The sequence below is a fragment of the Benincasa hispida genome, chromosome 12 (genome assembly GCF_027475165.1).
Source record: "Benincasa hispida cultivar pf3 chromosome 12, pf3_genome.v1.1, whole genome shotgun sequence".
NCBI classification, from domain to species: domain Eukaryota; kingdom Viridiplantae; phylum Streptophyta; class Magnoliopsida; order Cucurbitales; family Cucurbitaceae; genus Benincasa; species Benincasa hispida.
In genome coordinates, this window is record NC_143489.1 from 78,630,049 (window position 1) to 78,653,581 (window position 23,533).

General features: G+C 33.3%; 1 protein-coding gene across 2 annotated transcripts; it reads left to right on the forward strand.

Moving 5' to 3' along the window:
• Window positions 1-13,047: 13,047 nt before the first annotated feature.
• Window positions 13,048-23,317, forward strand: ABCC5 (multidrug resistance-associated protein 5). 2 transcript variants are annotated; one of them, XM_039018813.2, is made up of 13 exons: window positions 13,048-13,223; window positions 13,318-13,964; window positions 14,170-16,418; window positions 16,553-16,873; window positions 16,964-17,050; window positions 18,192-18,887; window positions 19,000-19,164; window positions 19,900-20,194; window positions 20,783-20,997; window positions 21,241-21,546; window positions 22,197-22,260; window positions 22,359-22,598; window positions 22,730-23,317. In XM_039018813.2, the coding sequence occupies exons 3-13, from the start codon at window positions 14,307-14,309 to the stop codon at window positions 22,819-22,821; spliced, it is 4,593 nt and encodes a 1,530-aa protein (XP_038874741.2). In that variant the 5' UTR covers window positions 13,048-13,223; window positions 13,318-13,964; window positions 14,170-14,306; the 3' UTR covers window positions 22,822-23,317. The 2 variants fall into 2 exon arrangements, with proteins under 2 accessions (XP_038874741.2, XP_090164628.1); XM_090308502.1 differs by having other exon boundaries at window positions 13,053-13,223; window positions 13,318-13,968.
• Window positions 23,318-23,533: the final 216 nt, after the last annotated feature.

The window sequence follows — 23,533 nt, forward strand, 5'->3', positions numbered from 1 at the left end:
TACTTAGCGAAATAAACTTATGACTTCATGACCGATCTTATGAGCCTCCATACTTAGCCAAATAACTTTGGTTGATGGCCGACCCTATAGGTCGGTCTTCATACTTAGCCAAATAAGTATTTACTTTTTCATCCACGACACAATACCAAACTCAATCAAAATCGAAATGTTATTTATTTGATGTTTATATACAGTCAATCGTTTGAAATTAGAATTAGTGTAACTCATGGATGTTGATTAAATGATCATAAATTAGAACAAGATTTAGAAACAATGCAATTATATAATGAATAACTAAACTGCCAATATAACTTTCATAACTCAATAATTAGTAATGAAAAATTGCTATTTGTTTTATAGTGATATTTCTTATTTTAATAATTTTTTTAGAAAGTTTCTTATTCTAGTGATTTGTACTAAAATTGATTTAGTAATACTAATAAATAATAGCTAATTAAAAAAATGTATGAATTAAACAAATATTAACATAATTGTATTTAGCAATAATGAATTTTATTTGGTAATAATAAATGATTACTAATTAAAATAAAACCACATCAGCCAGGATAGAGTAACCATTCCTATTAGAAAAATATAAATAAGTTTTATTTGTATATGCCATCCAATAAATTTTTTTTGACAAATTATAATAAATTATCACTTATTTAAATTAAATAGAAACTTCAATTTTAAAAAAATGTTGTGGATTTCAATTTACATATGATAGAAAAAAAAATAAAAATTTAAAGTAATCAATGAAAATGTAATGGAGCTCACATAACAAGGAATAATAATGAAATTAATGAAGAATATAGTCGGGAATAAGGATTTTCAAAAAAAAAAATTGACAAAAAAAAAAATAAGGATTCTGAAATTGGTAATATGTCTACCAATTAATCTCGTTATTGTATTTTTAGTAGACATGATCAATGGAAAGTTTTAATCTTATTCCTATATTCTCATTCGATATAAGTAAATAGAGATCCAAAAAATTGTAAGGTAGGAGTTGAAAAATAGGACTTGTGAATCCTAACTCTTTGTTCGATCGAGTTGATGGGTTTCACTACTAAAAAAAACATCAATTTTATATGTTATCAATTCCTTACATTGTGAGTCCTAAACGTTCACAACTTTCTAAACTTTTTAACTTTTTACTTCTCATTATTTTATTTTTTACCTCAAACATCCCCTAAAATAATTAAAATCAAGATAGCTCAAATTTGACCACATGTATCAATTTTCATCTTTATTTTTTTTATTCTTTTTATAGCAAACCAAACAATAATTGAGAGACACCCACTATAGACATCTCTCTTTCAGCAAGATGAATGATCCTCACAGAAAAACCTTCCCTACTTGGAGCATCTGAATGATGTGCAAACACCTATGTGGAAGTGGATTGTGGTCCATTTTATTTTATTTCATTTTATTTATATAAAAACGTAAAATTCAGAGAATGGAAACAATGATATATGCATTCAAATTATAACATGTTTCTACAAAGAAGAGAGAAAATTAGAGATTAAAATAGACTTATTATTGAGGACCAATCACTTCATGAAATCCTCTCCCGTCACGAACTGTTCGAATGAATTCCTTGTTCCACGAACTCACGAATACCCAATAAAAACACAGCAACCCAAATTGGACACCACCACCGGATTACCTTGGTATTCTTTATAAGGTGAAAATCCACGAGAATTTGTGGTCTTCGTGATAGTTTTGGCAGGGAGGGAAGAGAGAATTTTTTTAGAGAAAATTTGCAACGCAACCAAAAATTGAGGGAAAACCCTTCTGATCTCTGCGTGAACAAGGAAAAAGACATATATCTAAAAAAACTGTCCACTTCCACGATATATTGAGAGAAGACGGGGGAGGGAAGTTATTTCCATAACTCCCTCCTTGTAATTAATTTAAAATTAAAAAACTTAAAAATAAATTATATATATAATACTATATGTTATATCTAATATAACATATAAACTATAGTTTATACTATATCATATAATATAACCTATAGTTTGATGTTCTCTCATTTGACATTCTTTAATATGAATCAAGTTCATATTAAATTTAACCTATAATATTTATATGAATCACATTCATATGATCTATATTTGAATTAAATTCAAATATTTATTTTCTCTCAAATAAAACTTTATATTATAATGTATCAAATATATTATATTAATTATATTATAAATAATTAGTTCTCTCAATTAATTTGAACAGTTCAAATTAATCCAAAATTAATTGGATTCTCATTAATCTCAGTTGAGCTACCGAGAGGGGAGCTTATAGAGCTATAGATTGAAGCTTCAATGGTATTTGATTAATCAATTAAACTCTTTAATTAAATTAACAAATTTCCATTAACTGCTGATCACTCTACTAAGACCGAGAACTGCACTCTTCGCACTGCAAAAATATTTTTGTGTCAATTGGATATGACCAATCAACGGTGCTTTGATCCTTCACAAATTACTCGTAAGTACAGTTGAACCAAAATTACCGTTTTGCCCCTATAGTTACATCTAACTCCTTAAGTACAACTGATCGATCTAATGAATAATAAGTCATAGTTCAACTATGACCAAACCTCTCTCAGCCCAGGAAAGGGTGTGATGCCACATTGTTCAAGTCTCGAAATCAGCCTTTCAAGGAGCAATTTCTCTACTTTCCCTATCAGTAAGGAAAAGGGTGAATTCCTTCTTGTGAAGCTACGTTCCCAGCTCCCCAATTAGACGAATCTCCAAAATAGAAGGCATATTAAGTCGGCGATATAGGTCACTCTCACCTATACAAATTAAAGGATCATCTTTAGTGGCAGGAGTTCACAACTTACTAAGGATTCAGGTCAAGTCACCTATGGTCGTCCTAGTAAAATGTAAGTATCTTTTATCAACGGTGTTATAGTGAGACTGTTCATTTCGTGGTCCGGTCTTATACCAACTTTTTGTATAAAACACCCTTGCTTACATGTCTCTACATGAATAATCATAATCAAATCATATGTAGCACTTTACAACAATTGTAATAACTACAAAATGGATCGTATTCGTAGTGTCACTTGGACAAGGTACCCAATCTTATCCATCTACTACAGACTGTTTAGGTTATCACTTAAACACGATCCACTTGTATGTCTCTACATACATGTTTAAATTACAAAAGATAACATTGGATCTTAGTTTATTGGTTTTGTGGGTTAATGCTATTAAATTTCAAATAAAATGTCTATGTTTAAATTACAGAAGATAACCTTGGATTTTAGTTTATTGATTTTGTGGGTTAATGCTATTAAGTGTCAAATAAAATATCTTAGATTATATTAGATAAATAAATTGTCTGTACCATACAATACAACTATAAGACCCACAAGATTTAGGGCATCAACCTCAACAACATCAAGAACTTCCAAAGCTAAAGCATGCACCACCAAATTTCGATCTCAATAAATATGCAGGGACTGATAAGTCTGAAGCTCATTGAGAAGAGTAGTCAAATTATATTCTATCTTGTTCATCATCGCGTTCGTGCGAAACTGTAAGAAGCTTCAGAAAGACTCTAGAATAAAACTGACTTGACTTTTCCCATCTATGACAACTTCGTTTACTTCTGCCACATTGAAATGGACCATTATGTCCAGGACATGTTCTATAACAGAGATCCCTTCTTTCATACTGCAGTTATAAACGTATTTGATGACATCATGTCTAAGGGAGAAAGATAGACATCCCCCCACAAGGATTTCATAATCTCCTTCGCGGTATGTATGTCATCATGTTTCTTAGCCAAGACATCAGATATGTTGGTAAGAATATAGGCTCTGGCTTTTTCATTTTCCCTTGTCCACTTGTCATATGCTTCCCGAACAATTTGATTTGCGTTTGAGCTGGGGTTTAGAGGACACTATTAAGTTAAAACGAACCTCAGATCATCAATTACCAATATTGTATTCAGGTTTGATTTTCATGTAGCGTAATTGTCCCCATGAAGTTTCTCGGAAGCCAATAATTGTACTAATGAGCTAGTCATGCTAAAAGTATAAACAAATTCTATTAATGAATTGCTTTTAAATCCAATCAAATTTTAGCAAAAGTAATAATATACCGAAATTTCATTATTTATGTGCAACGATATTTTAGTGAGTCAGAATATATGCTACCGAGAGGCAATCAAATACTTCTTCACTGAAGCAAAACATTCTTCATTAAATACTAATTCAAGAATAACGCTTATTCCTATAGTTCTTTACTTATCGTTTTTTGTCAAGGACTTACTAACACTTAGTAACTCTTGTAAGTGTAACCCTCCATTTTCAGACCCCAGAGGTCGGCCCTAACAATGCTACCGAATTGAAAAGTCAAGGTTGGGAATCAACCTAAGAAATCCAATCCATTTCTGGAATTTGAGTTGTTTCGAATCCCATGTTACAACCCTCCGAGGGGATAGCCACCGTAAAACAACTAGCTTATGTTGCCTAAAAATAATAATTAGACGCAACATAGGAATCTCACGGTCCAAACTAATGGAAGAGACCGCATGATACATTGACACACATCCTTCGCCCACTTACTATGAACTACTTCCCCTATTCACCTTGCTATTGACTTATGCAAACACTTTTCGAATGACGGTCACTCCCAAGTGACACGAAGCGAGCATGAATCTCACAGTGTGAACTCTTAGGGACATGAGAGCTAAGAACAGCATATCGTATATGTTATTAATCCCACTGAAGTGTTCTATTTTTTTTGGGTAAATATTTACTTGGGTATATTCTAACAATAAGATAACCTAAGTCTAGGTGATTTTTCCAAGTATAACATTTATACTTGGATTTAACCTACGATGTCTAGGTGATGACCCAATTTTAAAACCATATATCGCTCAGGCATGCTCATAAAATCGGTTTAACAATACTCGATAACCGGCTAAAATTCCCAAGTAGCAGGTGTTCTATAAACCGTTAACTTAAGTACATCCAGCCTTAAACAAGATTTTAGCTCGGGTGAGTTTGTAACCAATGTTTTACAAGATAATGACCTATTTTAACTATTAAAACAAGTTGTTATTTGTTAACCTTAGGTGAGCATGCATCTTATCTTTGTTATGCATTTTAAATGTCTAATCCATTTTTATAATAATTTATAAAATATAGACATACTTTCAATCCATAATATTCATAAAACATTTCATAATTTTAATATAACACTTTATATTAAAACATGAAACCCTAACACATGCATACCATATATTATAACCATTTATAACATACTTTCAATGCATGCTACATACTTCCTATGGTGGAATTTGAAATCTACATGACATACATATGCACATACAAGATCTATTTAATTATAACATACATTCATAATGCATAAATAATTAAACACATTGATATAGACCAGTTTTGACATCCTAAGCAAGCAAACAACCTAAATTATTATAATACTAATTAAAAAAATAGCCTCCAAAAGCCTTTAGACTTCACAAACCGATCAGAACCGAACCTGAACCACCAGAACCAGACCTCCAGGGCTCCAAAATAGGCTGAATCGACCTAAAACTAGTTGAACCGGACCTTATTGACTTAAACCGGCTGAATCGATCCATTTGTGCTCGTGCCTTCTGGGCTAGAATGAATAGCGTTGCAATAACACATGCTTTTGCTTCTTTTCTGGTTTGTTTGAAGAATAGAGTTGCAACACTCCAAAAGTAGCATTACAACGTTGCAAGGTAGTATCTTCTTCTACTGCAACCAGCTGCTGAGCTAAAATTAAACGGGCTAAAATTAACATGAATTGAGTGCTTAAATCATGCTCTAATACCAATTGATGGTGTTGACATTTAACATGCGTAAGCAATTAGGATCTTAAGCACTCTAATTCCACCAATTTAAGCAAATAAACAAGCATGTTCAATAAGAGAATATAGGGTTTTGAAGTTATACCTTTGAAGAACTCCCAAAATCTTCAAATTCAGCTCGAATCTTCACTCCAAATACTTGTAGACCACCACTTGATCTTCCTTACTATTATTTAGGACCTTAGATTGGATTGTGGGATCCAAAATGAGCTGTAATTGAAAGAAATTTTGGAGAAAATTTTAGGTGTTTTTGAAGAATAAGAGAGAACCCTTCTCTCTCTAAAAAACCAGCTTGCATGTAAAAAACCTAGTAAATTCAACTGATCATTGCTTCTTTTAATAAACAACAACGTGCAAGATCAATTTCTTAAGAAATTGACACCAAGAAGACATGCAATTTGAGTGAAAAGTGAGTTGGTCAAGGTTAGAAAAACCCCTAACTTGATTTTTCAATTTTTCTAAATTGATTTTAACATTAAAATCAATTAAATTTGAAATCACAAATTTCAAAAAATAAAACTAAATTAATTCAATAGTTAATTTTAAATAATATTTATTCCAATAATTAATTTTAAATAAATAATTAAATTGATTTAATATCAAATATTAAATTAATAAAACACCAATTCTTAATATGAATCTCTATTCATGCAATTAATATTTAAATCATATTTAAATGTTATCCAACTCTCTAAATTCATTTAATTTGATAATTTAAGTGTTTAAATCATATCACATATAATTTGAATTTTAAAATTTCAAATTCTCTCATCGCGCTATAAGGTTTAGTCCGTTTATGAGCTAGTAGGGAACCTAATGGACCTACATATCATGGGCTCTAACGGTCTGAGATTAACCGGCTAAACTTTTTAACCTAATTAAGCAACATTCGTTAACTACTGGGTCACTCCACTAAAGCCCAATAGTTGCACTCCTTTTACTGTAGATATATTTTGTCCCTTCAATATAACCATAATCAGTAAGTCAACCCTTCATAGGTTGTTTGTAAAAATGGTTGGCTCAAAAGCTATTTTACCTCCGAGATTACATATTGCTCCTTAAGTCCCACTAATCCTCTAATTGGTTTGTGATCCAATCACCAAACTGAGTCTCTCTCGGGCCAATGAGAGGGTGAGACCCCTTGTTCAAGACCTAGAGTTAGCACTTAAGGGAACAACCTTTCTACTATCCCTAAAAGTGGGTAGGAGTGAATTTCTTCTTGCACCCTATGTCTCCAACTATCTATCTGATCTTACCCCTGAAATGGGGAATTTATTGAGCCAGTGCTGTTGAGCCAACCTTCACCCATGCAAATCTAAGTATAATCTTGAATAAACATGAGTTCATAGTTAGTTCAAGATTAAGGTCAAGTTAGCTAGGTTATCGCTTTGAAATAGTCAGTCTTATACAGTAAACAACGTTATAAAGTAAGAGTGACTTATTTCTCGGTCCGGTCTTATACAAACTCTTTGCATTATATGGATAAGACTGGGTACCTTATTCTGGAGACACTATTGAATGTAGTTCACTTTGTATTAAGCACAAACGATGTGATCCCGAATCGTTCATGTAGAGACATGTGAGTGAGAACATCCTATGCAAAGAGTTTGTATAAGACCATTTTGGCTATCTATTCGAACTTGATCTATTTTTATGTCTCCACATAAAATTCAAGTACTCATGTAATATCAGAGATCTTAGTTTATTGGATTTAGATTATTTCTATAACGAAATGAGCAATTCATACACTCAATAACAACTTTACTAAATAAACCTCAATAACATCTTTATAGATAACAGAATAAATTTATTATTTACAAACAATGAGTTTTAGGATATAAAATCCAACAGCTATATCACAAGACAATCTTTCCTAATTCGTAGACGATAGGACCCATATTGTCAAAGATGGGACAAGGTCCTTCACTAAACACGTCCCTCTGCCACCTTCCTGTCTGGACACTTCATATGACACTTGAGTCCCAGACCATGAGAAGAAGGAACGTCGAACAAACTCTTGAGTAGACTCAATTAGTATTGGAAGAAGAGATACCACCTTACCATTAAACACAACCTAATCAACTCACCTTAGCGTCTCTATCAGCAGATTATGAACGAAACCACTTGAAATCATCAACCAATACTTCTTACCAAAAAGACCAAAAATCAACATTAAGAGAAAGAGCCAAGTGTCCAAATTTTCATCTTAAGCTTTCAACTTCTATCCAGATGCATACTTTGATTAAGATGTTGTAATATTTTAAATTAAACTTGAATGTTAATCACAGGTAGTTATGGAAAGTACTACACTTAGATTTTTGTGAAAGTTTGTGAATTATGAAAATTTTCATGGAATGTTAATCTTTTGCATCAATCTGACATAATTTGTGCAAATATTTCATTTGTGAAACGAGCAACTTTTACTTCACTTTTTGTGAAAAATAGTGGATTTAACTAAAATTAAAAGTGGAAAAAAAAAACGAATATATACTTCAACTTTGGATTCAATTGTAATTGACTTTAGAGTTAAACTATTTATATATATTGAATAGGTAATATTATTATACAACAACAAGAGAGATAGTACAGTTCGGGATCAAGGCACCAAAGCAAAATAAGCACTTATAAAGATGCACACCGACGAAAAGACAGAATCAACAAGGAGGACAATACAAGTAGAAAACAAAACAATCAGAAGAACAAAAACACCCCACAATTTGGGGACCGCAGAAATTGACATACAAAGATAAAGTATCCAAACAAAGAACAAATAAAACCAACAAACTAGTTAAGTCTATGAAGATCAATCCGTCACGAAGTAGCATGTACACGAACCATAGAGATAATTAGCTGAAACACAGTAGACGCCAAATAAAATAATTGATTTAAAGTGAAAATATTCATATAATTTTAGCAAATTTAAGTTTAGAACGGTAATTAAAAATATTTAATATCATTATTGGATTGTGGGAACTAAATAGTGAAGAGATTTATTTATTTATTTAATCTTTTCCATGTATTATTAAATTTAGTTGTTACTATGAAGTTGGAAAGTGTTAAGAGGGAATTTCAATGCTATCACTTATAAGTTTTATATTTGTTTCCTTAAGTTTGTTTTTATTTATTTATTATTTTTTGTTTCTGTTTATTTTACATTAAATAATTTTGTCTTGTTTGAAAAATTCAGCCAATATGGAATGACCCTTCTAGGCTTTTTGACAGTTAGTTTCTCGTCTTTAGTATCTTCAAGCCATATTATGCTTTTATTTATTTACTTCTATTATTTTTTTTATTTTATTCTTTTATTTTCCTCCACAAATTTTTTAAATCCTCTTTATCATGCTGGTTTTTCTTTTTTAGCATTTTTATTATAATATTATTGGTTTTCTAGCATGTTCTAATTTTTTAAATCGATGTATCATTTTCATTTATGATTATGACCGTTAGAAAAAAAAAATCAAATAATTAAAATGTTACCAAAGTTAACCTTACATTTATGAACTCAAAGTTAAAATGTTGCATATATGTTTCTTTTTAAATTTTATTTTATTAACGTCATGTGGTTGAAGAACCAAAATTATGAACTCAAAGTTAATAGTATAAGTTTAATGTAATTGAGATGTGCTAACATTTTAAAACATTATGTTGGTAATCGGTGTATGACATCCATATAATTACTTGATTTAGAATATTACATCAATTAAAGTAATATAATAAACATATTATTATTTTTTAAAAATACATTATTATCCTTTTATTTAAAAAAAAAAAAAACGACATTCGCTTTTTGGATCAGTGTTTTTTTTAGTTAATTTTTTAACAAATTTGTTGGGTAATAATTTGGATTCTTCAATAGTTCAATGGCTAATGCCTTTTTTTCCATATTAAAGGATTCTAAATAAATGATCATACATTTACGTTGGTTTGATAACAATTTCCATTTTTAGTTATCTATTTTTAAAATTTGTGTTGGTTTCTCACTTCTCATACTATGAATTTTTTTCCTTTTTTCTTTTTTCTTTTTTTTTTTGTAAAAACACTTAATTGTTATTTAATTTCTAAACATACAAAACAAAATTTTGGAAAAAACAAAATTTTGAAAACTATTTTTTTTAGATTTTTATAATATTAATAGAGAGTATATAACAACATGAATAAATTTATAGGTAAAAATAGTATTCAAGAATGGATAGTTTTCAAATTTGGAGATTTTAAAAAATAAACAAATGAGGGAAACTACTTACATAAAATAGCAAAATTTGATCTTATTTGATAGAGGTTAATAGAAGTCTATTATTGAAATTATCGATATTTTTTTGTTATTTTTATAAATAGTTTGACATTTTTTCTATTTGTAAAGTTTTCCTTTCGAATTAGGTCCTAACCATTATTTTTAAACAAATTGAATTACTATAAGAAGATTTTTTTTTTAATTATAAAAACTAATATCCATTTTTCTTAAACTAGAATCTAGATTATAATAAATGCACCAAACTTTAACAATATTCATTTTCTTAATGATTGGACATTTATCCATTTACCAAAAAAAATAATAACAATAACGGTAATTGATTGAATTACTATACGAAGAGATTTTCTAAAAAAAATATAATATCCCTCTTTTCTTAATATGGACCATATTTTACGGCAATAAATGCTACAATGAATCAAAATATTACCATAATAAAAATTATTTTAAATAAAAAAATTATTAAAAATATTTATAAATAATAGCTGCGATATTTTACTATATCGATAAATATTTTGATTATTTATCTATATTTCAAAACAACCTTAGGCGCATCCACCTATTAAAATATATAGTAAAATTTTAAATAAAAAAAAAACCACTAATATTTTTTCCCCATTTTTTAGACTTGTGTTTAGCATTAAACTATTAAATAATATAAAAATTTTAATTTTGATTTTGTAATTTCTATTAGGCAAAGCTACATTTTTTTTAATTTTTATTTTAACAATTATGTTGGAGGGGGTTGTACATAATTGTCCATAGATAATAGGGATGTCTATGTGGTGAAGTGGAATCATAGATGACTTTCCTACTCTTTGTTTTTGGTCCTCATTTCATTCCTTATTCCCATAAAATTTTTTACGAAGATTGGAGCATGAATTTCCCACGAGATATTTACGGGGCTCAGGTTATCCGCAAGAACTTTTTCCTATTTAGACAGTTAGAATTTAAAGAGAAACTATTAAATATTCTAATAAAAAAAAATAATTACCCACCAAATTATTCATATATAATCTAAATTTCTAATTCAAACATATCCATTTTAACATTAATTCAGACATATTCAATATCTTGACCACTAAACAATAAAACTTAAAATATGAATATAATATTTATATAATAAAACTAAATAACATAATATTAAATTACTATAATAAATATAACAAAAGAGGCTAACAGGATAGGGGTGGGAATGTATTCCCCATCCTTGTCCCCGTTTAGCTTTCGGAGATTTTTTCCCCACTCTCTCTCATTCTCAACTTAAATGAATAATGAGTGGGTCACCATCGGGACTCGTCTCTTGCATGGGAAGTGGACATCTCTGATTGATAATATATATTTATGTCAGTTAAGTTATGTTCATGTTGGCTAAGTTACACAATCACAAAGAATAATAGAGATTGTTATCTCGATCAATATAAAAACAGGAGGGTAGATATGACTTTTTGAGAGTTGAAAAAAAGAAGAATAGAAAAGTAATATAAAAAGTGAGCTAGTTGAGGACATAGTTTGGTATATTTGCAAGGCAAAAGAGAAACGAGAGAGAGAGGGGAGAGAGTTTGGTCATAAAATTGTTTAGGAATGTGAAAAGGAAATAAGAAAGTGGAAAGGGACAATTTGAAGGATATGTGGACCAAATACTATGGGTTTCCCAATTTTTACATTAAACAACAAACAACAATGACTTGGACACACCTCACTCAACCCTCTTGATTATTATTATTTTTATTCTCCATTTTATTATCTATTCTTATTCTTATTATTATTTTACAATCTTAAATCTAAATCTAAATCTTTGCCCTTTTCAACCACAAGAATGACAAGATTAATGAATTTCTTCACCTTTTTTTTTTTTTAAAAAAAAAAAAAAATTAAAAAAACACATAATTATTTTGGTGAGATGTATTCACCAACCTATGGTCTTTGTTTATAAACACATATCATTGCAACTTTATGATAATTTCAAAACCATTCATTTCATTCTAGCATGACATTTGAGAAAAACAAGACAAAATGAAGGAGTGTTGTGTTTGGTTTTTCATATATATATATATATATAAGCACAGTCAATTTTATACCAATGTTAAATTAAATATTTAGTTTTGAATTTTCATGCTCATGTCATATATATTCTCAACAAATTCATTACTTTATAAACCTTAACGAATATATTATACATAAAATTAAATTATGTATCTAATAAGACATTGAACTTTTAATATTATGTTTAATATGTTCGTTAATTTTTAAAAATGTCAATTTGATCAATGATCAATTAAACAGAAAATTGAAAGGTCAAATATTTATTAGATACAATATCAAACGTTTAAATAGTTATTAAATATGTTTTTAAAATTTAGAAGCCTTTGAAAATCTTTTCAAATTTCAAAGTTGGGATTAAAATTATAACTTAATCTCCGTACAATCAAGAGTAAATTATAAAGCACCATTTGAGTCCCAACTTTGAAATTTCATTTCATTTTAGCATTTACCTTAATATGTTTAAATTTAATGATGTATTTTTAATAAATCTTAAAATTGGCCATGAAATATAAATTATATTAAATTAGATAAATAATAATAATAATAATTTATATGTAATAAAGAGAATGTAATTTTTTTTTTTGAAAAAATCAACAATAGACCAACAATGAGACTATTTTTAAGAGTAGAGTACATGAACTAAATTTAATTGAAATTATAGAAAATAAAATAAAATAAGTTCGAAATAAATCTTGATATTGGATTTTCTCATTTCATATATTTAAAAAAAAAAAATTACCCTAAAAAGAATTAAAAAGAGAATCATAATGGAGATCGAGGATGGACCATAAATGTAATGGAAAACAAAAGGGGAGATGGAAAGGCAGCAAAAAAAAAGGTTTATATAATGACATATATATATTTATTTTTTTAAAAAAAAAGGAAAGAAGAAGACGATAAATGATAATGGCATCAGATTCAGAGTGAGAAATGTAATGGAATGAAAAATCCACCAATTTTGGTTCGTGGAGTGATGACCTATTAACCGACCTAGCTAGCACGCACCGGCTTCTTCCATTCTCATTCCTAATTTCTTAAATTCTCAATTCTCAAATGTGTAAGGGATTATACTTTTGAAGCAAAAATTTTGTTTGTTTTTTTCTCTGTGATTCCTCCATTTTTCCCAACTGGGAACCTTTCTTTTTTCGCAGTGATCTTCGTTCCCGTGGCAGAGAGGGCAGAAACACATGTAAGAGAAGGAGGAGGAGATTACAGAACACAACAAAATCAAACAATGTGCTTCAACAGAGACGAAATTTGAGTGATTTTTGGTTCTTAGTAACGCCATTGATAAATTTGATAAAACCCAACAGCAAAATCCGGCTGGATTTGAGTTTCCCCAAATATCTCTCTCTTTCTATGTTGCTTTCACTGTTTCTCTTCCTGGGTAGTTTGTTTTTGTATTAAACCCCAACCCCATTTCCTTAAATCCTCGCTTTTCATCTTTCTAGTTTTCAATTCTTAGCGAGAGAACAAGGGAGAGTGCTGTCCCTCTCTCTCTCTCTCTCTTTTCTCCTTTCTCTCTGCCCCCTTTTGCTTTTTCTTTATTTGTTTGGATCCTACTCATCGTCATCATCGTTTTTAATTCATTTATTTCGTTTTGAGATTTGGTTGTTATACGTTATATCTATACCCCCTCTCTTGTTTCATTTCTGGATTCATCAGTGGTGAATTAATTGGTGTTGTGAGACTAGAGGGGCGGCTGGGATTTTGGTGGAACTGGGTTTGGTTTGGTTTGGTTTCTTTTGTTCTGTTCATCTTCATCAGTAATCAACATAGTTACATCTCGCCAAGGCAGGTGGGTAAGTTTTATTTTCTACTTCCGGTCATGGGTCGTCTTCTTTTTTGATTTTTCATCTCCCCTTTTGTCCATTCCCCATTTCGCTACAGACAGAAACACTGTGTTTCAGCGCAAAGCGTCGCTCTATTTCTCTGTCTCTCTTCGACTTTCGTGTTAACAAAAAAAAAAAATCCATTTGTTGGTTTGTGCTATGTGTCTGCAGGTTGTCTACCGAAATACTCATTAGGTGTCTACAAGAAACCCAGATGGTGAAATGCTCATCTTCTTAACAGGGTTTTATTTCTCTCACTTAACTCGCCGCCGACTCACTGTTTTGAATCGCTTTCCATCTCGCAATCAATGATGGGTGTTGCCCATTTATTGAATACAAGCCAAGCTTTGTCATCTGATGTACGATCGTCTAATACCTTGTCGGAAGCTTTTGGAACATTGCCAATTTTGGAGCTCGTATCAATTTGCTTAAATCTAGCACTTTTTATCTTATTCTTGTTTGTTGTCTTGGCGAAGCGGATATATGTGTTTGTTGGTCGCCTTGGCTTCGTTAAGGATGATGAATCTGGTGCAAATGCAAGTCCAATTCGGCGCAGCGGGGATGGTGAAATTCATGATGTTGACGTCGGGGTCAGTTTCAAAATGTCGGTTTCATGTTGTTTCTATGTGTTGTTTGTGCAAGTTTTGGTATTAGGTTTCGATGTCATTAGTTCAATTAGAGAGTCTGTTAGAGGGAAGGAGGATGAAGATTGGTCCATTGTTTGCTTGCCGGCTGCTCAAGTTTTGTCTTGGTTTCTATTGGGTTTTTTGGCTCTGCATTGCAAATTCAAGGCTTCTGAGAAATTTCCGTTGTTGTTGAGGCTCTGGTGGTTAGTGTCCTTTGTTATTTGTCTGTGTGCTTTCTATGTTGATGGAAGAGAATTGTTTCTACATGGTCTGAATTACCTGCGCTCTCATGTTGTTGCAAATTTTGCTGCAACTCCTGCTTTAGCTTTCCTGTCTTTTGTTGCTGTTAGGGGGGTTACTGGTATAAAAGTTTATAGGAACCCTGATCTTCAAGAGCCTTTGCTTCTTGAGGAAGAACCTGGATGTCTCAAGGTCACCCCTTACAGCGAAGCCGGGCTCTTTAGTATAATTACACTTTCTTGGCTGAACCCTCTTCTCTCAATTGGTGCGAAAAGACCACTTGAACTGAAGGACATCCCCCTTCTTGCACCAAAAGATCGATCTAAGAACAATTATAAGATTTTGAACTCAAACTGGGAAAAATTGAAAGCAGACAATCCTTCGAAACAGCCTTCTCTTGCTTGGGCCATTCTGAAGTCCTTCTGGAAGGAGGCAGCTTGTAATGCCATCTTTGCTGGCCTGAATACTTTAGTTTCATATGTTGGCCCTTATATGATTAGCTACTTTGTTGATTACTTGGGGGGGAAAGAGACTTTCCCCCATGAAGGATACATTTTGGCTGGAACATTCTTCATAGCAAAGCTTGTGGAGACTCTGACAGCTAGACAGTGGTATCTTGGGGTTGACATCTTGGGTATGCATGTGAGATCGGCTCTCACAGCATTAGTATATCGGAAAGGCCTTCGGCTTTCCAGCTCTGCTAAACAGAGTCATACCAGTGGAGAGATCGTGAACTACATGGCTGTTGATGTGCAAAGGGTTGGGGATTACTCATGGTATCTCCATGATGCTTGGATGCTCCCTATGCAAATCATTCTTGCTCTAGCTATTTTGTATAAGAACGTTGGAATTGCTTCTATTGCAACATTGATTGCAACCATTGTCTCCATTATTGTTACCATTCCAATAGCTAGAATACAAGAGGATTATCAAGATAAACTGATGGCTGCCAAGGATGATAGGATGAGAAAAACGTCTGAGTGTTTAAGAAGCATGAGGATTCTGAAGCTGCAAGCTTGGGAAGTCAGGTATAAAGATAAGTTGGAGGAGATGCGGGGTGTGGAGTTCAAGTGGCTTAGGAAAGCTCTTTATTCCCAAGCCTTCATTACTTTCATTTTCTGGAGTTCCCCGATATTTGTCTCTGTTGTTACTTTTGCCACCTGCATATTGTTGGGGGGTCAACTTACTGCAGGCAGTGTTCTTTCGGCACTAGCCACTTTTAGAATCCTCCAAGAACCACTTAGGAATTTTCCCGACCTGGTGTCAATGATGGCCCAGACAAAAGTTTCTCTAGACCGTATTTCTGGACTGCTGCTGGAGGAAGAGTTGCAGGAAGATGCAACTATTGTCCTACCTCGAGGCACACCAAATGCAGCTGTAGAGATCAAAGATGGCCTCTTCTCCTGGGACACTTCTTCTCCAAGGCCAACTTTATCAGGAATACAAGTGAGAGTGGAGAAAGGGATGCGTGTTGCTGTTTGTGGTGTTGTTGGTTCTGGGAAATCAAGCTTCCTATCTTGCATCCTAGGGGAGATACCAAAAATCATGGGGGAAGTGAGTCTTCTAGAATTTCACTCTTAATTTCATATTTCTATATAAAAATTTTCACCCACTTTTTTCCATGTTCTTCCCTTTTTTGATATTGGAGATGTTACTAGTTTCTTGAGTACTTTTTTCTCTGCTCACAGGTAAGATTATGTGGTACTTCTGCATATGTGCCTCAATCACCTTGGATACAATCTGGAAACATAGAAGAAAATATTCTTTTTGGAAGTCCTCTTGACAAACCAAGATACAAGAATGCTATTCATGCTTGTTCACTGAAGAAGGATTTGGAGAATCTCCCACATGGAGATCAAACAATAATTGGTGATCGGGGAATAAACCTTAGTGGAGGTCAAAAGCAACGTGTTCAGCTTGCCAGGGCACTATATCAAGATGCGGATATTTATTTACTTGATGACCCCTTCAGTGCTGTTGATATACACACTGCCCTAGACTTGTTTAAGGTTATACTTTGTATATTATTTATGACATTCCGTATTTTTCTTAGGTTTTTGATTGTATGGTTACTTATATAATGGCAACATGTCGTGCAGGAATACATAATGACGGCACTAGCAGACAAAACTGTCATTTTTGTTACACATCAAATTGAGTTTTTGCCCGCTGTTGATTTGATATTGGTATGGACTGTTCCTCATATTCTATGCAATTGTTGTTTTGGAGAGTCCTGCTCTGGAATTTCTTGCACATATTTTTGGAGTTTTTTCTTTTTCTGCCGCCAATCTATATTTGTAAATTGATTGAAATTGGTCTGGTGTTCTGACTTCTGTGATATTATGACGTGCTTGCTCTGTTTTCTTCTTTTCCTGTGATATTATGACGTGCTTGCTCTGTTTTCTTCTTTTCCTCTTTCTTTCATCCACTTCATGTTTAAGTCTTTCTGAGCATTTTGCCTTAACCTATGGAAAAGAAGCTCTAGCCTCTCTCTCTGGCAAGAAACAGTTTTTTATGTTATAGGTGAAAAGCAGAAAAGAGTAGTGGAGACACCCACTCAGACGTCTAGTGCAATTTTAAAAAATGACTCTGATGATGTTTGTGATAAAAAATCATAATTACAGAAAAGAGTTTGTGATAAAAAATCATAATTACAGAAAATCGAACTGTGACACGATCTTAAGTTAAAAATAGAAGTGAGAATTCGATGAATACTGTAAAAAGTTATATTGAATTCTTGTTGAAGTGTTTGATTAGCCGTACTTGGGAATGATAATTTAGAGCCTAAGATACAAATGGATAACGTCAATCTCACATCCAGTCTCTTCTAAAGAGCATATTGCCTTTTGCTCCACAACACCTTTTTATTCTGTACACACATTTCATGTAAATATTTTTCAGTACGAGGGGGGGAACACTAAAAAGAAGTTGAACTCAGTGGGGGTTAGTATGAGGTTGAAAACATATGTTTGAAGGAATTCCTTTGAACTTTAGGTATTGATGTGCCCCAAGCTTTGAATTGTGATGGAAAAAGTAGCAGGAACGGATCATTAAATTGAAGTTGCCCAGTGATGCTCTCTCTCTCTCTCTCTCTCTCCATGTAGATGGTTCTAGGGTGACGTTTAGTGAACTAGTATTCAGATTTCAACTCAATTTTGCACTCCAGTATGGTCTTATATTCATGCAATTGTGATGTCTCCTATATCTTTTCATTTTGTTCCCTAAAAAAGAAAAGAAGTATTCAGCAATAACTCTGTATTAATGGGATTACAGTGAGTAATGATATTACACTTCTCTCTCTCGGTCATTCCTTTTCCATCCATCCAGGTTATCAAAGAAGGCCGCATTATACAGGCAGGAAAATATGATGATCTTTTACAAGCAGGAACGGACTTCAACACATTGGTAACTGCTCATCACGAAGCTATTGAAGCTATGGATATTCCCAGCCATTCATCTGAAGAATCAGATGAAACTATGTCTGCAGATGAATCTCCTAATCTTGGTAAAAAGGGTGATCTTGTTGGAAATAGCGTCGACAACTTAGCCAAGGAAGTGCAAGAATGTATATCCGCAGCAGAGCAGAAGGCAATCAAGGAGAAAAAGAAGGCAAAACGTAGTAGGAAAAGACAGCTTGTACAAGAAGAGGAAAGGGTAAGAGGCCGGGTCAGCATGAAGGTCTACTTGTCATACATGGCTGCAGCATATAAAGGCTTTTTAATTCCTCTCATAATTGTTGCACAAGCATTATTTCAATTCCTACAGATTGCAAGCAACTGGTGGATGGCATGGGCAAATCCCCAAACTGAAGGGGACCAACCTAAAGTGACTCCCATGATCCTCCTTGTGGTCTACATGGCACTTGCTTTTGGAAGCTCTTGGTTTGTATTTGTTAGGGCTATACTGGTTGCTATGTTTGGTCTTGCGGCTGCACAAAAATTGTTTGTCAAGATGCTTACATCTATTTTTCGTGCACCCATGTCATTCTTTGACTCGACACCGGCAGGACGGATCTTGAATCGCGTAAGTTTCTCTTTCTAAGAGACAGATGCCCAGTCGATTTAATCATGTTATTTACATAGATATTTATTTTTTCTTTCAACTTTGAATTATTTTATTACTTTTGGCCTTATAGGTGTCCATTGATCAAAGTGTTGTGGATCTTGATATTCCTTTTCGACTTGGTGGGTTTGCTTCAACGACAATTCAACTTATTGGTATTGTTGGTGTTATGACAGAAGTTACCTGGCAAGTCTTGCTTTTAGTCATTCCCATGGCTATTGTTTGTTTGTGGATGCAGGTGAGTACTGGTTACACGTTCCCCCTTATAAGGAAATAAAATAAATTTTCCTATCGCTTTTACTATGTCCTCTTGAAAGGCATCGATTGGTGCAAAAGTATTATGTAATTGTATTGCGCTGGTTTTAGGATATACAAATTCCCCCCGGCCAAAAAAATAAAAAAACTACTTTATCCATTTTTATTTATTATTCTTTTGTCAGTCTGTTTACGACACTTCTTTCTATCATCATAGAAGGGGGAGAGATACAAAGATGGAGCTTCAGAAGTTTATTCAAAAAGGAAAAGAGATATTAAATGTGATGAAAAGAAGCATTCTTGAATTTTAAAGAATCCCAATTACAAGAAATGAAATCTGTTTGCCATGCTAGCAAAAGAAGAAATAAGATCTACTTGTTCATTACTTTTTTTTACTCCAAAATCGTGTGGCCATCTTGGCTAGTACTTCTTGTGCATCATGTAGAATTTCCAGTCTCGTTCCACCATTTCTTTTTGATAAAATGGCATATATATTCATGTGAAGGGGGGAGACTTAGAAAAAACTGATTGTGGGAATAAGGAATGTCTAAGATTCCAAAAGGGCGCTCCAGTTAGTAATAATTGGAGAGGGACTAACTACAAAAATTTCCTTTTAAATAACTCTTCACTTGGTCTTCTAGTATTAATAAAAAAGTTCAGTTTCCATATTTTGATTAATGGTGTTGAGGGCGTGTGGCCTTATTACTTTATGATGCAGAAATACTACATGGCTTCATCAAGGGAGCTTGTTCGCATTGTTAGCATTCAGAAATCTCCAGTTATTAATCTTTTTGGCGAGTCAATTGCTGGAGCAGCGACCATACGAGGGTTTGGACAGGAAAAACGGTTTATGAAGAGAAATCTTTATCTTCTTGATTGTTACTCTCGCCCATTCTTCTGCAGTCTTGCCGCTATTGAGTGGCTCTGTCTTCGTATGGAATTGCTCTCCACCTTCGTCTTTGCTTTCTGTATGGTTTTGCTAGTCAGCTTCCCGCATGGAAGCATTGACCCAAGTATGTCAAAGTCTCGTCTATATCATTTAATAATGGCTTAGAGAAAGAGAGAGTTTGCCAATTTTACCATATCATTTAATTACGTCATGTTCTCTTCTAGATTCATTGCTTTTGGTATGCTGGGTGTTTTTACATTGCTATGGAGTCATTGGTCCTGCAAAATAGTGATTTGAAGTGGCCTGACTTAAGCTGGGGAGGATGTGGTTTCGATTGAATTGATGTTTAATTCGTTCAGCAATGAACCTAGACAATTTCAATTATATATACACATCCAATCTAGTTTCGTCTAGTGTTGTGATTAATACATGTTTTGAAATTCTGAACTAGAAATTTGCATGTAAAATTATCATTTCAATTTTATCTGTCAGTTATAGTGAGATGCCTCAAGCATACCATTTTGTTTTCTTCTTCAAGGTTACCATATGGACCTTGAATCTTGACTGTGTAAAATGGTTAGAAATAGACAAGATTTCTGGAAGTACATTTGTCTCAGTGACCAGTAACCAACAACTAAAACTGTCTAGTGCTGCAGATTAAAAAGAAACTGGCTTGGCATAATTTATCAACCTCTGTTTTTTGTTTGTATAGGCATGGCTGGCCTTGCGGTAACATATGGTCTGAATCTGAATGCTCGCCTGTCACGGTGGATACTTAGCTTTTGCAAGCTCGAAAACAAAATTATATCTATTGAAAGGATTTATCAGTATAGCCAAATTCCAAGTGAGGCACCAATACTTATTGAGGACTCTCGTCCTCCTTCAACGTGGCCTGAGAATGGAACTATTGAGCTTACTGAGCTAAAGGTAGTGATTGACCTACAATATTGTCGATTTTTTTGTGTGTGTGTGTGTGTTTAAGTGTGGTATTCTTAAGGTTCAAGATTTAATGTCATTATCATCCTGAGTCCCAAGTGTTATTTTTCTATTTGCTTATTTATCATTGAAAGCTTCGTTCCACTTCCATGTTTCATTGGCGATCAAATACAACTATGAATTGACAGAATTGTTTTCTTTCAATTTTACGAACTCCTCATTTTCATTTTCAAGGTTCGATACAAGGAGAATCTTCCTTTGGTGCTCCGCGGTATAACTTGCTGCTTTCCCGGTGGAAAGAAGATTGGGATTGTTGGTAGGACTGGAAGTGGTAAATCTACTTTGATCCAGGCGCTATTCCGATTGGTTGAACCATCGAGTGGAAGGATAGTTATCGACAATATTGATATTGCTACAATTGGCCTTCATGACCTCCGTAGCCGTCTTAGTATCATACCTCAGGATCCCACTTTATTTGAAGGCACAATTAGGGGCAATCTTGATCCCCTTGAAGAGCATTCTGATCATGAAATTTGGCAGGTTTGATATCTCTCTCAAATTCCCACTTCACTGTATTGTCTACCAAAATTGCTATAGTAGTAATTCTGTTTGTAACCGAAAGAACAAAACAAGTTCCCACCTTTATCATTTAAAATAAGAGAAGTCTATTGGATTGATTGGTGATCAAAGGGAGCAAAAAATGTAAAGCCGAAGTATTAGGTGGCACCAATATCCATTAGTGAGCAGATACTAGTTTTTTTTGTTTTTTTGTTTTTGTTTTTTTGGTTTTTTTTTTTTTTAAGAAAAAGATACAAAACTTTTCATTTAAGGGAATGAAAGAGACTAGTGCTCTAAGATATAGAAGATTGCTACAAAACGTAGCGTAAAAAGAAACTACAAAGGACTTAGGACGTAAACCGACGGGGTCATGAAATTAAAGCATAATAAACTAAGAGCTTAAATAAGAGACATAAAACAAGAAATAAAAACTTAGAGAGGCTTGATAAATGCTGGCCAATTGCAGTAGATATCCTGAATGGAATGCTCATCAAATTTCTTGGAATGAGCAGATACTAGTAGTAATGTGTTTTTCGTGGTCTTTCTGAAAAGACGACCTGTATTTGTTGAATGTTTTAATACTCTTCCGTAAAATGAAATGGGTTTCCTGATTTGTTTTTGACATTGTTCAGACGCTGGATAAGTCCCAGCTAGGACAGATGATTCGTGAAAAGGAGCAAAAACTCGATACACCAGGTATTTAACTAGCAGATATGGAATCTTTCCCATTCTCTCGTCGGCTGTGCCTGACATGTTTGGTTGCTGATGGTATCCTCTTTACAATGAACTTGCAGTGCTCGAAAATGGAGATAACTGGAGTGTAGGGCAGAGGCAACTCGTAGCATTGGGTCGTGCACTATTGAGACAAGCCAGAATACTTGTTCTCGATGAAGCCACCGCATCAGTCGACATGGCAACAGATAATCTTATCCAGAAGGTTATTAGAACAGAGTTCAGAGACTGCACCGTATGCACGATTGCACATAGAATTCCAACTGTAGTTGACAGTGATCTGGTTTTGGTACTAAGCGACGGTGAGTACTGCTCGTAACCAAAAGCCAAAATGTAGACCTTACATTAGTACGAACTGACCAAAGAACAATCTCCCATTTCACATGTTTAGTTAGATAATCAACTGAGATCTATATTTGGATGTGGTTTGCAGGTAGAATTGCAGAGTTCGATACCCCGGCACGACTATTAGAGGATAAGTCATCCATGTTCCTCAAATTAGTGACGGAGTATTCCACGAGATAAAATGGCATACCAAACGTTTTTGTTGAGATGGGATGCCTGAAAACGTCTGTCTCAGCAGATGCACAAGGTTGAAGGGCGCCATAACGACTATTGTTCGATGAGCTGCATCTGCATTCGGCAACACCAGCAAAATGAAGGATTGAATAATAAAGAGTGGAGATGGGAGCAGGAGGGGTGAGTCAAAGAAGGTGTAAATTCAAAGGGAGGTTCTTGTTTTTATGGAATGATTCATGGTTAGGGGAATTAGGATGAAGAATAAATCAAACCCATGTATGCCAAAAACAATAATTAACACGAAAAAAAATGAGAGCGGCCATGGTTTTTCCGGTAATGTAATGGTTGTTTTAGATGGGGGCTAATTTGTAGAGTTGAGTTAGCCAAATGTCATTTCTCAGGTTCTAGTGAAGGAAAATAACAGTGCTCTAGATTTTGGTATTGGACTTTTCTTTTTTTTTCCCTTTCTTTGAAAAAGAAGCAAAGCAAGCGTTTGAAATTACTTTTTCTCAAGTTCTATTTCCTATTTTCTTACACCCTGGTTTATTGAGTTTAGCATGTCGGTGAGGGAATTAAACTTCTGATAGTCGATAAGCATATATTTAAACTAATTAAGTTATGTTCTGGTTGATAATTTTGTTTACTGTCTTACCTTGACTATGAAGGTTATGCTTCGGATGAATAAGGAGTTGGAGAAATTTTTAATTTGGGTGAATGA

Excerpts from the sequence above, each read along its gene's own strand:
- ABCC5 (XM_039018813.2), top strand. The coding sequence starts at position 14,307 with ATGATGGGTGTTGCCCATTTATTGAATACAAGCCAAGCTTTGTCATCT. Across the intron at positions 16,874-16,963 it reads CTGCCCTAGACTTGTTTAAG|GAATACATAATGACGGCACT; the intron begins GTTATACTTTGT and ends CATGTCGTGCAG. Across the intron at positions 18,888-18,999 it reads CAGGACGGATCTTGAATCGC|GTGTCCATTGATCAAAGTGT; the intron begins GTAAGTTTCTCT and ends TTGGCCTTATAG.